The sequence below is a fragment of the Oncorhynchus mykiss genome, chromosome 26 (genome assembly GCF_013265735.2).
Source record: "Oncorhynchus mykiss isolate Arlee chromosome 26, USDA_OmykA_1.1, whole genome shotgun sequence".
Lineage (NCBI taxonomy): Eukaryota > Metazoa > Chordata > Actinopteri > Salmoniformes > Salmonidae > Oncorhynchus > Oncorhynchus mykiss.
Window position 1 is genome coordinate 39,837,381 of NC_048590.1, and position 17,060 is coordinate 39,854,440.

A 17,060-nucleotide genomic window follows, 5' to 3' on the forward strand; every position below is an offset into this window, starting at 1 on the left:
TCTAATAGGTTATTTATCATAATGAACAATATAAGCCAAATGTCCACATAAGTGGTTGGTTTGGTTGGTGTGGATAATGTTTGGTTCTTCGTCCCAGCTCGTGTGTGTTTGAGTGAGGTTTTGTCTGCCTCCATTCTCATGTGACTGAGGGGTGATAGTCTGGGCTGGGAGGGCGGGAGCTGGGCTGTTTGACTGAAATTTGGGTTGTCCAATGACAGGGTTGGACCAGAGCAAAGTAGAAGGCAGAGGGAGAGAGACAGAGTCCTGATCGCTGTCAGACACTATGGGAATATTTCATCTGTCCGCAACGCTATAACCATCACTCTAATCGATTCACCTCCCTCTGCTGGCCAGGTGTGTGGCAGGGAGTGTGTTGCAAGGTGTGTGTGTGTGTGGGGCCGGGAGGTGAAGAGGAGGGGGGCAAAGTTTAAGATAAGGCTCTGGGATCTGCTGAGGCGTGAAGATGAACGAGAATCAGGAGTTGGATTATATGTTTGTCAAAGAAAGTTCACTTCCTTTCATTTGGCTTGGTTTGGTTATTTCTCTATTGTGTTGTAGTAGAACGTTTCAGGCCTGTGTGTGAGAGCGTGGCCTGTCCAGTAGCTCTGTGAGTTGGAGACAACATGGAGGTCAGACACACCCTGGTCTGCACTGATCTGGTGTCCTAACTAGTGTCCTAACTCCCCTGTCTCTCCTGTACCAGGAAGGGTTGTTTGTCTGTTGAAGTCTGCATCCTAAAGGGAACCCTGTATGGCACCCAAAGGGCTCTGATCAAAAGTAGTGTACTTTATAAGGAATAGGGTGCCATTTGGGATGCTACCACCATGAGTGTTCCAGTAGGCCTTGGTACTTCAGCCAACACAAGAACAACAGAGAGCTGCCCAACAAGTCTGTTTCAGACAGTTAGGAGCACTATCTAGATTATCATACCTACATACCTTCCTTCTGTCATACCCCGTTATACGCTCTTATACAATGGGAACTCTCTACTGTACTGTCGTAGTCAGGGCTACTGTGCTGTCGTAGTCAGGGCCACTGTGCTGTCGTAGTCAGGGCCACTGCTGTCGTAGTCAGGGCCACTGTGCTCGTAGTCAGGCCCACTGTGCTGTCGTAGTCAGGGCCACTGTGCTGTCGTAGTCAGGGCCGCTGTGCTGTCGTAGTCAGGGCCGCTGTGCTGTCGGAGTCAGGGCCGCTGTGCTGTCGGAGTCAGGGCCGCTGTGCTGTCGGAGTCAGGGCCGCTGTGCTGTCGGAGTCAGGGCCGCTGTGCTGTCGGAGTCAGGGCCGCTGTGCTGTCGGAGTCAGGGCCGCTGTGCTGTCGGAGTCAGGGCCACTGTGCTGTCGGAGTCAGGGCTGCTGTACTGTCATACTGTACTCCTGTTTGCTAAATGTCTGCATGGTAACTAATGGGATTAGACAGAAGTTCCTGTAAGACAGACACTCTATGGGTTGACACTGTCGGTATTGAGAGCAGAGAGGAAGGGGGGGGGGTGGAGACAGGAAGGGGGGGATGGAGACAGGAAGGGGGGGATGGAGACAGGAAGGGGGGGATGGAGACAGGAAGGGGGGGATGGAGACAGGAAGGGGGGGATGGAGACAGGAAGGGGGGGATGGAGAGAGGAAGGGGGGGATGGAGAGAGGAAGGGGGGGATGGAGAGAGGAAGGGGGATGGAGAGAGGGAAGTGGGATGGAGAGAGCGAGGGATGGGGGTAATGAGATTGGGAGGGAAAGAGGGCGAACGAGCGCTCAAGGTAGTGTTTCCCAGGAAATCAGGGATTTTCATCAACATCTGTTTTCCCCAAGATTCCGACATCTGCCCCTCTCCTCCCCCCTCCTCTCCTCCTCTTCCTCCTGTGTCTCTGCTGAGGTGTGTACTGGGGAGCGTTAAACCAAAGATGTTTTAGAAACTCTGTGGTTAAACAGAAAAGCAGCAGTTTCTCACATGAGGCTCTGTCATGTGATGAACCGGGTCATGTGATGAGGGGGCCGCAGTTACCGCGAGATTAGTTCTACTGCTCACAGTGTTGACTAGACTAATTACACACACACACACACACACACACACACACACACACACACACACACACACACACACACACACACACACACACACACACACAGTGGGCAGGGCTCCATTTTGGATGAATAAATGATAGTTTAATGGAGCAGAGACTGTTTCTGTTGAAGAATGAAGACACTGAAGAACATTATGAACTGGGTGGTTCGAGCCCTGAATTCTGATTGGCTTACAACTGTGGTATATCAGCCCCTATACCATGGGTATGACAACCTTTTTTACTGCTCTAATTACGTTGGTAACCAGTTTATAATAAGTAAGTAAGGCACCTCGGGGGTTTGTGGTATACGACCAATATATAGGGCCAATATAAAGTGGGGGGAAAGTATTTAGTCAGCCACCAATTGTGCTTTTTAAGTGGGAGAACTTGCACAATTGGTGGCTGACTAAATACTTTTGTGTCCTGGCTCTCTACTTTGCGTCGTGCTCCTGAGCCGTGGTATATTAGCCATATACCACAACTCCTCGGGCCTTATGGTTTAATTATAATTGGGTTGGCTCATAGGGCCATTGATGCTCTCCATTTGAGCAGAGAGAGGCCTGGCCAGGAGGTGGAGGATGTATTTACTGCTGCTCTACAGCCCTTCAGTGTTTCATCCTCCCCTCAGCAGTAGTGAAGACACCAGGCCTGCAGGGTGAGGGCCGGCTGCAGTTCAACTCTCCTCATCCTTCCCCTCAGCAGTAGTGAAGACACCAGGCCTGCAGGGTGAGGGCCGGGTGCAGTTCAACTCTCCCCATCCTCCCCCTCAACAGTAGTGAAGACACCAGGCCTGCAGGGTGAGGGCCGGCTGCAGTTCAACTCTCCTCATCCTCCCCCTCAGCAGTAGTGAAGACACCAGGCCTGCAGGGTGAGGGCCGGCTGCAGTTCAACTCTCCTCCTCCTCCCCCTCAACAGAAGTGAAGACACCAGGCCTGCAGGGTGAGGGCCGGCTGCAGTTCAACAATCCTCATCCTCCTCCTCAGCAGTAGTGAAGACACCAGGCCTGCAGGGTGAGGGCCGGCTGCAGTTCAACTCTCCTCATCCTCCCCCTCAACAGAAGTGAAGACACCAGGCCTGCAGGGTGAGGGCCGGCTGCAGTTCAACTCTCCTCATCCTCCTCCTCAGCAGTAGTGAAGACACCAGGCCTGCAGGGTGAGGGCCGGCTGCAGTTCAACTCTCCTCCTCCTCCCCCTCAGCAGTAGTGAAGACACCAGGCCTGCAGGGTGAGGGCCGGCTGCAGTTCAACTCTCCTCCTCCTCCCCCTCAGCAGTAGTGAAGACACCAGGCCTGCAGGGTGAGGGCCGGCTGCAGTTCAACTCTCCTCCTCCTCCCCCTCAACAGAAGTGAAGACACCAGGCCTGCAGGGTGAGGGCCGGCTGCAGTTCAACTCTCCTCATCCTCCTCCTCAGCAGTAGTGAAGACACCAGGCCTGCAGGGTGAGGGCCGGCTGCAGTTCAACTCTCCTCATCCTCCCCCTCAACAGAAGTGAAGACACCAGGCCTGCAGGGTGAGGGCCGGCTGCAGTTCAACTCTCCTCATCCTCCCCTCAGCAGTAGTGAAGACACCAGGCCTGCAGGGTGAGGGCCGGCTGCAGTTCAACTCTCCTCATCCTCCCCCTCAACAGAAGTGAAGACACCAGGCCTGCAGGGTGAGGGCCGGCTGCAGTTCAACTCTCCTCATCCTCCCCCTCAACAGAAGTGAAGACACCAGGCCTGCAGGGTGAGGGCCGGCTGCAGTTCAACTCTCCTCATCCTCCTCCTCTCCTCCATCTGCAGTCACAGTCAGTGATCTGTAATGCTGAGTTGTGAAAGCTACATGGTGGATGTCTGGCCTGTCCTGCTTTGTCAGATCAGGATAAATAAAGGAATGAAGGACAGAGGAAGAGTGAACAAGAGGGGAGAAGGAGAGGTGAAAGAGAGGGAGAGATCTGACTGATGAAGTGAAAGCTCAGTTTTAGAGAGTTAATCTGCTTCTAATAATCCTGTTGGCTGTGAACAAATGTATTAACACTTCTGCTGTTACTTTCTCCCCTCCTGTCCTCTCTTCTCCCCCTCCTGTCCTCTCTTCTCCCTCTCCTGTCCTCTCTTCCCCCCCCTCCAAGTCCTCTCTTCTCCCCCTCCAAGTCCTCTCTTCTCCCCCTCCTGTCCTCTCTTCCCCCCCTGTCCTCTCTTCCCCCCCTCCTGTCCTCTCTTCCCCCCCTCCTGTCCTCTCTTGCCCCCCTCCTGTCCTCTCTTGCCCCCCTCCTGTCCTCTCTTGCCCCCCTCCTGTCCTCTCTTCTCCCCCTCCTGTCCTCTCTCCCCCCTCCTGTCCTCTCTCCCCCCTCCTGTCCTCTCTCCCCCCCCCCTCCTGTCCTCTCTTCCCCCCCTCCTGTCCTCTCTTCTCCCCCTCCTGTCCTCTCCCCCCCCCCTCCTGTCCTCTCTTCTCCCCCTCCTGTCCTCTCTCCCCCCCCTCCTGTCCTCTCTTCCCCCCCTCCTGTCCTCTCTTCCTCCCCCCTCCTGTCCTCTCTTCCTGCCCCCTCCTGTCCTCTCTTCCTCCCCCCTCCTGTACTCTCTTCCCCCCCTCCTGTCCTCTCTTCCCCCCCTCCTGTCCTCTCTTCCCCCCCTCCTGTCCTCTCTTCCTCCCCCCTCCTGTCCTCTCTTCCTCCCCCCTCCTGTCCTCTCTTCCCCCCCTCCTGTCCTCTCTTCCCCCCCTCCTGTCCTCTCTTCCTCCCCCCTCCTGTCCTCTCTTCCTCCCCCCTCCTCTCCTCTCTTCCTCCCCCCTCCTCTCCTCTCTTCTCCCCCCTCCTGTCCTCTCTTCTCCTGTCCTCGCTCCTGTCCTCTCTTCCCCCCTCTCCTGTCCTCTCTTCTCCCCCTCTCCTGTCCTCTCTTCCCCCCCCCCTCCTGTCCTCTCTCCCCCCCCTCCTGTCCTCTCTTCTTCTCCCCCCTCCTGTCCTCTCTCCCCCCCCTGTCCTCTCTTCCCCCCCCCCTTTCCTCTCTTCCCCCCCCCTGTCCTCTCTTCCCCCCCTCCTGTCCTCTCTTCCCCCCCTCCTGTCCTCTCTTCCTCCCCCCTCCTGTCCTCTCTTCCTCCCCCCTCCTGTCCTCTCTTCCTCCCCCCCTCCTGTCCTCTCTTCCTCCCCCCTCCTGTCCTCTCTTCCTCCCCCCTCCTGTCCTCTCTTCCTCCCCCCTCCTGTCCTCTCTTCCTCCCCCCTCCTGTCCTCTCTTCCTCCCCCCTCCTGTCCTCTCTTCTCTCCCCTCCTGTCCTCTCTTCCCCTCCCCTCCTGTCCTCTCTTCTCCCCCCTCCTGTCCTCTCTTCTCCTCCCCTCCTGTCCTCTCTTCTCCCCCCTCCTTTCCTCTTTCCCCCCTCTCCCCTATCCTCTCTCCTCTCTTCTGGGTCTGCCTCACTAGCTCCTAGCCCCTAGTACACTGTACCAGTAGCATCTCTCAGAGCCTTTCAGTATTCACTGCTGTGAAAGGACTGGTATAACCTGTGTGTGTGTGTGTGTGTGTGTGTGTGTGTGTGTGTGTGTGTGTGTGTGTGTGTAGAGGTGTAGTTCTCTGTGTAAGGATTAGATTAGAGGTAAATCCAGAGTTAATACAGTGTTGATCTTTAGTCTCTTAGTCAGTCCTGGATTAAAGGGTCGGCCTGAGTCGCTCCTGCCTTTCCCTGCTACCAAACACTTATACACTACTCTAATACAACTAACCACTGGGGTGGGAGTTCGCCTATAGGTTAGACCTATAGGTTCAAATCCCAGGTCAGAAGGTTGCTGGTGTTCTTACTGGTTGCTCTGGGCCCCTGAGGAAGGCACTGAAGTACTAAACATCTCCAGGAGTAGACCTGCAGTGTGCAACAGTTTGTCAGGTTCATATTGAACGCTTGCCTCAGGCATATGTTAGCTCTACAGTAGCCCACTGAGCTAAAGCCTCAAGCAAGGTTACATCACACTCTGCTGCTTGCTGCAGACCCCTCTGTCCTCTCCCCCTCTTACACACATCTCTGTAGCTCTTCCTCTCCCCCTCTTACACACATCTCTAGCTCTTCCTCTCCCCCTCTTACACACATCCCTGTAGCTCTTCCTCTCCCCCTCTTACACACATCCCTGTAGCTCTTCCTCTCCCGCTCTTACACACATCTCTGTAGCTCTTCCTCTTACCCTCTTACACACATCCCTGTAGCTCTTCTTCTCCCCCTCTTACACACATCTCTGTAGCTCTTCCTCTCCCCCTCTTACACACATCCCTGTAGCTCTTCTTCTCCCCCTCTTACACACATCTCTGTAGCTCTTCCTCTCCCCCTCTTACACACATCCCTGTAGCTCTTCCTCTCCCCCTCTTACACACATCCCTGTAGCTCTTCCTCTCCCCCCCCCTTACACACATCTCTGTAGCTCTTCCTCTCCCCCCTTACACACATCTCTGTAGCTCTTCCTCTCCCCCTTACACACATCCCTGTAGCTCTTCCTCTCCCCCTCTTACACACATCTCTGTAGCTCTTCCTCTCCCCCCCTTACACACATCTCTGTAGCTCTTCCTCTCCCCCTTACACACATCTCTGTAGCTCTTCCTCTCCCCCTCTTACACACATCTCTAGCTCTTCCTCTCCCCCCCTTACACACATCTCTGTAGCTCTTCCTCTCCCCCCTTACACACATCCCTGTAGCTCTTCTTCTCCCCCTCTTACACACATCTCTGTAGCTCTTCCTCTCCCCCCTTACACACATCCCTGTAGCTCTTCCTCTCCCCCTCTTACACACATCTCTGTAGCTCTTCCTCTCCCCCTCTTACACATCCCTGTAGCTCTTCCTCTCCCCCTCTTACACACATACCTGTAGCTCTTCTTCTCCCCCTCTTACACACATCCCTGTAGCTCTTCCTCTCCCCCTCTTACACACATACCTGTAGCTCTTCTTCTCCCCCTCTTACACACATCTCTGTAGCTCTTCCTCTCCCCCTCTTACACACATCCCTGTAGCTCTTCCTCTCCCCCTCTTACACACATCCCTGTAGCTCTTCCTCTCCCCCTCTTACACACATCCCTGTAGCTCTTCCTCTCCCCCTCTTACACACATCCCTGTAGCTCTTCCTCTCCCCCTCTTACACACATCTCTAGCTCTTCCTCTCCCCCTCTTACACACATCTCTGTAGCTCTTCCTCTCCCCCTCTTACACACATCTCTGTAGCTCTTCCTCTCCCCCTTACACACATCCCTGTAGCTCTTCCTCTCCCCTTCTTACACACATCCCTGTAGCTCTTCCTCTCCCCCTCTTACACACATCCCTGTAGCTCTTCCTCTCCCACTCTGATCAGCTGTTCCAGGTCATGACCAGGCAAGCAGAGGGTGTGTGATGAGAAACGCCTTCACTCTGAGTCATGAGGGCCGATGTCACAAGGGAGATAATACCTTCTCTTCCTGCATCCTCCTCCTTATCCTCACCTGTATAGTTGACCAGTCTAGCTGACCCCCAACTAGCACCATGTAGCAGACAGTGTACCAATGACTCCTCTCTGTCCGTGTCTGTGTTTGTGTGTGCTTGGGGTAGAGTTGTACCCTTCATCTGTCCTCTACTGTAACCCTGGGGATCTGTCTATAAATACGACTCAATCCCCCCCCCATCCTCACAATGTGGATAGGAAATGGTTTACACGCTTCATTGCTGCAGAAAGTGTGTGATTAGGAGGATCAGGAAGTGTGCTCAGCGGTGTATGGTGATGCTACTCAGTGAGGTGTGTGTGTGAGGCTATTTTTACCTCCACCCTCCCGTCTCTTTCTCACTCTCTCCATCTCTCTCACCATTCTCTCACTCTTTCTCTCACTCCCTCACTCCTCCTTTCCATTGCTAGGAGCTGGGCTGTGAACCGCTCTCCTCCAGGAAGGAATATGAGAGAGCGACAGAATAGCCTCAGTAACCCTGCTATAGGATGACTGATACTGTGTTCTGTCGAGTCAGCACTTTTCTCTGCTGACCTCTGTATATACACACAGACACACACACACACACACACACACACACACTGCTCTGACCTTTCAGTGTTAAACACTGGTGTGAAAGATTAATTTCAATTCATTGTGGAGCATCACAAGAATACCTTATCCACTACATAGTGATGAACCATGATGACATGACGATGACGTAGGTCTGAATATGTAAGCAACCTACTACAATGGTGATTATTGTCTGTCTGTCTGTCTGTGTGAGTAAATGCCTATGAGCTAGATCATTAGACTTTTCCACAGAATGTTCCTGGAAGGTTGGCTGAGGGTTGCTGGAAGGTTAGGGTGAGTCATGAGGATATGAGAGCATCCGATCCGAGTGCCAACAGTCTTAGTGCCAACACACGCACTCACACACACATACACACTGAAGCTTGGTTTCAGTCTTCATGTAAATCCTTCCTACCAATGAGATTCTGACACATTTTACCGACTGTTCTAAGAGCGTTAGTTGGTGTATCAAAGACAGGAACCAGTTGTGTATAGGATACAGTAGTATTCAGGTCAAGCAGGCCCATTTTCCCAAACAAGCAGTATCATGGGGCGGCAGGTAGCCTAGTGGTTAGAGCATTGGGCCAGTAACCAAAAGGTTGCTGGCCCAATGATGGGCCAGGATAAACCAGGATAAACCAGGATAAGCTTTGTGTAGCGCTGATCATCATTGAGCTGCTTAGTGAGATGTAAAGATTACTGATTGGCCATCTGATTGACCTTTCTAATGGCAGCTGTTAAAGCTCTCCTCCGTGTGTGTTACGGATGTGGTTCTGTGAACTGCACTCTTGTGAGCCTGAGGCCTGAAGACTTCTGTTAGCTGCCCGTGCTATAACCTGACGACTTAGCTTCCTGAGCTAATGCCGTGGCTTTAGCTCAGCGGACCAGCACAGTCTAGTGGAAGGCTGAAGACCCGGGATCAAACCCAGTCAGTTTTACAGTGTTTTTGTTTCTGTGTTTTTCACGTCTTTGATCACCTGACAGGCTCGTTCCACAGGGCTGGGATCTGAAGGCATCCCTGTCATGTTGTGATCGGTCACAGAATCATGTGGACTGGGTTTGAGTCTTTATGAATGTCCAGCAGTATTGATCATGTTAGATGGTGAAATGATATCCAACCAACCATTGAGATACAACAGCCTCAGTCAGCACTGTACCAGTCTGATACAGCAGCAGGTTCTCTCTGCAGTAGACATTGAGTCTGGGGACAGTACTGGACTGATATAGGCCTTATGTAGCTTTCTGACTGAGAACACACTCTGTAGTATGTTTTTATGTAATGTAGAACCTTTCTCTCCCTTCTCACTCTCCTTCTTTCTCCTCTCCTGTCTCTCAGTTTGCTCGGGTGTGGATCCCTGATGCAGATGAGGTGTGGAAGTCAGCAGAGCTCACTAAGAACTACAAACATGGAGATTCCACCCTACACCTCACACTGGAGGATGGAATGGTGAGTACTGGAGGAGAGGAGGAGGAGAAGGGTGGTGTAGGGTTGGGTGGTTGCATAACATCCTCTCATTTCTGATGAGATGCACAGCACACACACACACACACACACACACACAGCGAATCTATCTCATTATTGGTTATTGGAGTAGTTGCAAAGGGCTGTTGTCTTCACACTGCAATATATCACCATACATATCATAAAAACATGTCCATGTGTCGATGTCAACCAAGTCCAATAAACCGTTCAGAAGGAAGTGGGGGCAGAAACCTGACCCATTTGGTGGCATATTTTGATACATGTGTGAGGCTTATGTTCACCAACTGTCTGTTTTTTATGTCACTGACTTACATAAAACCAGGTCCCTACTCAGCACACACACCACAGGAGGCTGGTGAGGGGGAGATGAATTACAATAATGGCTGGAATGGACTAAATGGAATGGTATAAAGCACAATGAAACAATGTTTGATACCGTTCCATTTATTCTGTTCCAGCCATTACTATGAGCCCGTACTCCCCAATTAAGCTGCCACCAGCCACCTGTGATACACACATATATTGTGTGTGATAACGTCTCTGTTTAATCTCTGCTGTCCAGGACATTGAGCACAAGCTGGATGATAAGACAAAGAACCTTCCTCACCTCCGGAACCCTGACATCCTGGTGGGGGAGAATGACCTCACAGCTCTTAGCTACCTCCACGAGCCGGCCGTCCTGCACAACCTTAAAGTCCGCTTCACCGACTCCAAACTCATCTACACATACTGTGGTATGCCCACACAGACACACAAGGGTCACACACACACACACACACACACACACACACACACACACACACACACACACCAACTCCTCCTCTCTTCCTGTAGGTATTGTGCTGGTGGCCATTAATCCCTATGAGAACCTTCCCATCTACGGTAGTGACATCATCAATGCGTACAGTGGCCAGAACATGGGAGACATGGACCCTCATATCTTCGCTGTGGCTGAGGAGGCTTACAAACAGATGGCCAGGTGGGTGTGTGTGGTGTGCGTGCGTGCGAGTGTTACCTGCTCAAAGGTAGTATACACAGATTTCCAATGTTTCAAACGATGTCAGACGGACAGTTTGAGACCTTCCAATGGAAGCATAGTACAGTGTGTGTATTTACGGTCTTGTTATTTATTTCACTTAGGCAAGTCAGTTAAGAACAAATTCTTATTTACAATGACGGCCTACCAAAAGGCAAAAGGCCTCCTGCAGGGACGGGGTCTGGGATTAAAAATAATATATATATATATATATAGGACAAAACCAACATCTTGACGAGACAACACAACATAAAGAGAGACCTAAGACGACAACATAGTGTTGGATTCCGGCGCCGATAGAGATGACCGCCTCGCTTCGCGTTCCTAGGAAACTATGCAGTTTTTTGTTTTTTTTACGTGTTATTTCTTACATTGGTACCCCAGGTCATCTTAGGTTTCATTACATACAGTCGAGAAGAACTACTGAACATAAGAGCAGCGTCAACTCACCATCAGTACGACCAAGAATATGACTTTCGCGAAGCGGATCCTGTGTTCTGCCTTTCACCCAGGACAACGGAATGGATCCCAGCCGGCAACCCAAAAAAACAACGACTTCGTAAAAGGGGGAAACGAAGCGGTCTTCTGGTCAGACTCCGGAGACGGGCACATCGTGCACCACTTCCTAGCATTCTTCTCGCCAATGTCCAGTCTCTTGACAACAAGGTTGATGAAATCCGAGCAAGGGTAGCATTCCAGAGGGACATCAGAGACTGTAACGTTCTTTGCTTCACGGAAACATGGCTCACTGGAGAGACGCTATCGTAGTCGGTGCAGCCAGCTGGTTTCTCCACGCATCGCGCCGACAGAAACAAACATCTTTCTGGTAAGAAGAGGGGCGGGGGCGGGGGCGTATGCTTCATGGTTAACGTGACATGGTGTGGCCACAACAACATACAGGAACTCATGTCCTTCTGTTCACCTGATTTAGAATTCCTCACAATCATATGTCGACCGCATCATCTACCAAGGGAATTCTCTTCGATTATAATCACAGCCGTATATATTCCCCCCCAAGCAGACACATCGATGGCCCTGAATAAACTTTATTTGACTCTTTGCAAACTGGAATCCATATATCCGGAGGCTGCATTCATTGTAGTTGGGGATTTTAACAAGGCTAATCTGAAAACAAGACTCCCTAAATTGTATCAGCATATCGATTGCGCAACCAGGGCTGGAAAAACCTTGGATCATTGCTATTCTAACTTACGCGACGCATATAAGGCCCTGCCCCGCCCCCCTTTCGGAAAAGCTGACCACGACTCCATTTTGTTGATCCCTGCCTACAGACAGAAACTAAAACCAGAAGCTCCCGCGCTGAGGTCTGTTCAACGCTGGTCCGACCAATCTGATTCCACACTCCAAGACTGCTTCCATCACGTGGACTGGGATATGTTTCGTATTGCGTCAGACAACAACATTGACGAATACGCTGATTCGGTGAGCGAGTTCATTAGAACGTGCGTTGAAGATGTCGTTCCCATAGCAACGATTAAAACATTCCCAAACCAGAAACCGTGGATTGATGGCAGCATTCGCGTGAAACTGAAAGCGCGAACCACTGCTTTTAATCAGGGCAAGGTGACCGGAAACATGACCGAATACAAACAGTGTAGCTATTCCCTCCGCAAGGCAATCAAACAAGCTAAGCGTCAGTATAGAGACAAAGTAGAATCTCAATTCAACGGCTCAGACACAAGAGGTATGTGGCAGGGTCTACAGTCAATCACGGATTACAAAAAGAAAACCAGCCCCGTCACGGACCAGGATGTCTTGCTCCCAGGCAGACTAAATAACTTTTTTGCCCTCTTTGAGGACAATACAGTGCCATTGACACGGCCCGCAACCAAAACATGCAGACTCTCCTTCACTGCAGCCGACGTGAGGAAAACATTTAAACGTGTCAACCCTCGCAAGGCTGCAGGCCCAGACAGCATCCCCAGCCGCGCCCTCAGAGCATGCGCAGACCAGCTGGCTGGTGTGTTTACGGACATATTCAATCAATCCCTATCCCAGTCTGTTGTTCCCACATGCTTCAAGAGGGCCACCATTGTTCCTGTTCCCAAGAAAGCTAAGGTAACTGAGCTAAACGACTACCGCCCCGTAACACTCACTTCCGTCATCATGAAGTGCTTTGAGAGACTAGTCAAGGACCATATCACCTCCACCCTACCTGACACCCTAGACCCACTCCAATTTGCTTACCGCCCAAATAGGTCCACAGACGATGCAATCTCAACCACACTGCACACTGCCCTAACCCATCTGGACAAGAGGAATACCTATGTGAGAATGCTGTTCATCGACTACAGCTCGGCATTTAACACCATAGTGCCCTCCAAGCTCGTCATCAAGCTCGAGACCCTGGGTCTCGACCCCGCCCTGTGCAACTGGGTACATGACTTCCTGACGGGCCGCCCCCAGGTGGTGAGGGTAGGCAACAACATCTCCACCCCGCTGATCCTCAACACTGGGGCCCCACAAGGGTGCATTCTGAGCCCTCTCCTGTACTCCCTGTTCACCCACGACTGCGTGGCCACGCACGCCTCCAACTCAATCATCAAGTTTGCGGACGACACAACAGTGGTAGGCTTGATTACCAACAACGACGAGACGGCCTACAGGGAGGAGGTGAGGGCCCTCGGAGTGTGGTGTCAGGAAAATAACCTCACACTCAACGTCAACAAAACTAAGGAGATGATTGTGGACTTCAGGAAACAGCAGAGGGAACACCCCCCTATCCACATCGAGGGAACAGTAGTGGAGAGGGTAGTACGTTTTAAGTTCCTCGGCGTACACATCACAGACAAACTGAATTGGTCCACCCACACAGACAGCATCGTGAAGAAGGCGCAGCAGCGCCTCTTCAACCTTCGGCTTGTCACCAAAAGCACTCACAAACTTCTACAGATGCACAATCGAGAGCAACCTGTCAGGCTGTATCACCGCCTGGTACGGCAACTGCTCCGCCCACAACCGTAAGGCTCTCCAGAGGGTAGTGAGGTCTGCACAACGCATCACCGGGGGCAAACTACCTGCCCTCCAGGACACCTACCCCACCCGATGTCACAGGAAGGCCATAAAGATCATCAAGGACAACAACCACCCGAGCCACTGCCTGTTCACCCCGCTATCATCCAGAAGGCGAGGTCAGTACAGGTGCATCAAAGCTGGGACCGAGAGACTGAAAAACAGCTTCTATCTCAAGACTGTTAAACAGCCACCACTAACATTGAGTGGCTGCTGCCAACACACTGACTCAACTCCAGCCACTTTAATATTGGGAATTGATGGGAAATGATGTAAAATATATCACTAGCCACTTTAAACAATGCTACCTAATATAATGTTTACATACCCTACATTATTCATCTCATATGTATACGTACTCTATATCATCTACTGCATCTTTATGTAATACATGTATCACTAGCCACTTTAACTATGCCACTTTGTTTACATACTCATATGTATATACTGCACTCAATACCATCTACTGTGTCTTGCCTATGCCGCTCTGTACCATCACTCATTCATATATCTTTATGTACATATTCTTTATCCCCTTACACTTGTGTCTATAAGGTAGTAGTTTTGGAATTGTTAGCTAGATTACTTGTTGGTTATTACTGCATTGTCGGAACTAGAAGCACAAGCACAAGCATTTCGCTAACCATGTGCATGTGACAAATAAAATTTGATTTGATTTAATTATCAGAGTAGGAACGCAACGGACACTGAAAGCTTAAGTTTATTTTCCCATTGGGTCAATACAGCCGCATTAGACAAAGACACGGTATTACTGTCACCTCCTCTCTAACCATTACGTCTCTGTTGCTAGGCAGAAAATTAAGTGACATGGGCAATAAACTGTTCCTTCTCCCTTAACGTAACCTGACCTCGACCCCTTCCTCACTAATCCACAGCTCTCCAACCTTATCAGTGCCTGCCACGTGCGATAGTCTTCCCTGCCCTCAGTACATTCCAAGCTTAATTGCATCCACCATATACATTATACATTCCCCTCTCTCCCTCAGTTCATCAATAAGTACATTTCATAAGTCAAGAAATCAGAACCCAACAATAGCAAGGCAGCAACACATGACAAAACAGCACGTAAGGAACACAACATGGTAGTAGCACAAAACATGGTAGAAACATTATTGGGCACAGACAACAGCACAAAGGGCAAGAAGGTAGAGACAACAATACATCACGCAAAGCAGCCACAACTGTCAGTAAGAGTGTCCATGATTGAGTCTGTGAATGAAGAGATTGAGATAAAACTGTCCAGTTTGAGTGTTTGTTGCAACTCGTTCCAGTCGCTAGCTGCAGTGAACTGAAAGGACGAGCGTCCCAGGGATGTGTGTGCTTTGGGGACCTTTCACAGAATGTGACTGGCAGAACGGGTGTTGTATGTGGAGGATGAGGCTTCAGTAGATCTCTCAGATAGGGGGGAGTGAGGCCTAAGAGGGTTTTATAAATAAGCATCAACCAGTGGGTCTTGCGACGGGTAAACAGAGATCAAATCAAAGTTTATTTGTCACGTGCGCCGAATACAACAGGTGTAGAAAATGGGAAATGCTTACTTACAGGCTCTAACCAATAGTGCAAAAAAAGGTATTAGGTGAACAATAAGTAAGTAAAGAAATAAAACAACAGTAAAAAGACAGGCTATATACAGTAGCGAGGCTATAAAAGTAGCGAGGCTACATACAGACACCGGTTAGTCAGGCTGATTGAGGTAGTATGTACATGAATGTATAGTTAAAGTGACTATGCATATATGATAAACAGAGACTAGCAGCAGTGTAAAAAGAGGGGTTGGGGGGGGCACACAATTCAAATAGTCTGGGTAACCATTTGATTACCTGTTCAGGAGACTTATGGCTTGGGGGTAAAAACTGTTGAGAAGCCTTTTTGTCCTAGACTTGGCACTCCGGTACCGCTTGCCATGCGGTAGTAGAGAGAACAGTCTATGACTGGGGTGGCTGGGGTCTTTGACAATTTTTAGGGCCTTCCTCTGACACCGCCTGGTGTAGAGGTCCTGGATGGCAGGCAGCTTAGCCCCAGTGATGTACTGGGCCATATGCACTTCCCTTTGTAGTGCCTTGTGGTCGGAGGCCGCGCAATTGCCGTACCAGGCATTGATGCAACCAGTCACGATGCTCTCGATTTTGCAGCTGTAGAACCTTTTGAGGATCTCAGGACCCATGCCAAATCTTTTTAGTCTCCTGAGGGGGAATAGGCTTTGTCGTGCCCTCTTCACGACTGTCTTGGTGTGTTTGGACCATTCTAGTTTGTTGGTGATGTGGACACCAAGGAACTTGAAGCTCTCAACCTGCTCCACTACAACCCCTGCTCCACTACAACCCCTGCTCCACTACAGACCCTGCTCCACTACAGACCCTGCTCCACTACAGACCCTGCTCCACTACAACCCCTGCTCCACTACAGCCCCTGCTCCACTACAGCCCCTGCTCCACTACAGCCCCTGCTCCACTACAACCCCTGCTCCACTACACTACAATCCCTGCTCCACTACAGCACCTGCTCCACTACAGCCCCTGCTCCACTACAGCCCCCCCCCCCCCCCCCCCCCCCCCCCCTCCGTCTTACCGGAGTGTGCTGTTCTATCTTGCTGGTGCAGCGTATATCCAGCTAGCTGAATATCCAGGTTGTCATTCAGCCACGATTCCGTGAAACATAGGATATTACAGTTTTTGATGCCCCGTTGGTAGGATATTCGTGATCGTACCTTGTCTAATTTATTGTCCAATGATTGCACATTGGCGAGTAATGTTGACGGTAACAGCAGCTTTCCCACTCACCTCCTGCGGGTCCTCACGATGCTTCCCGCTCTGTGTCTTCTATACCTGCGTCTCCTCTTGCAAATAACTGAGATGTTGGCCCTGTCGGGTGTTTGGAGAATATAAATATATGTTGTGTGCTTCCTGCTTGTTGAAGGAAAAAATCTTTGTCTAATCCGAGGTGAGTGATCGATGTCCTGATATCCAGAAGCTCTTTTTTTTGCCGTAGGTTACGGTTTCAGAAACATTATGTACAAAATAAGTTACAAATAAGGCAAAACACCACATAATAGCACAATTGGTTGGGCGCCCGTAAAACTGCTGCCATTTCTTCCTGCACCATTTGACTTAGTTTACAGATGACCAGTTTACAGAGGAGTATAGAGTGCAGTGATGTGTCCTATAAGGAGCATTGGTGGCAAATCTGATGGCCGAATGGTAAAGAACATCTAGCCGCTCGAGAGCACCCTTACCCGCCTATCTATAAATGACGTCTCCGTAATCTAGCCTGGGTAGGATGGTCATCTGAATCAGGGTTGGTTTGGCAGCTGGGGTGAAAGAGGAGCGATTACGATAGAGGAAACCAAGTCTAGATTTAACCTTAACCTGCAGCTTTGATATGTGCTGAGAGAAGGACAGTGTACCGTCTAGTCATACTCCCAAGTACTTGTATGAGGTGTGTTATGACCTTGCCCTCTTTGGGTACAGCGAGC

At 50.6% G+C, this 17,060-nt stretch overlaps 1 protein-coding gene across 5 annotated transcripts in view; it reads left to right on the forward strand.

Moving 5' to 3' along the window:
* Positions 1 to 17,060, forward strand: part of LOC100136710 (unconventional myosin-Va) — a 90,878-nt gene that overhangs the window by 21,466 nt on the left and 52,352 nt on the right. For all 5 annotated transcript variants that reach the window (XM_036963153.1, XM_036963155.1, XM_036963154.1 and 2 more), the window contains exons 2-4: positions 9,352 to 9,462; positions 10,061 to 10,232; positions 10,333 to 10,477. In XM_036963153.1, coding sequence (XP_036819048.1) covers positions 9,352 to 9,462; positions 10,061 to 10,232; positions 10,333 to 10,477 — 428 coding nt within the window. The remainder of the gene's footprint in view (positions 1 to 9,351; positions 9,463 to 10,060; positions 10,233 to 10,332; positions 10,478 to 17,060) is intronic.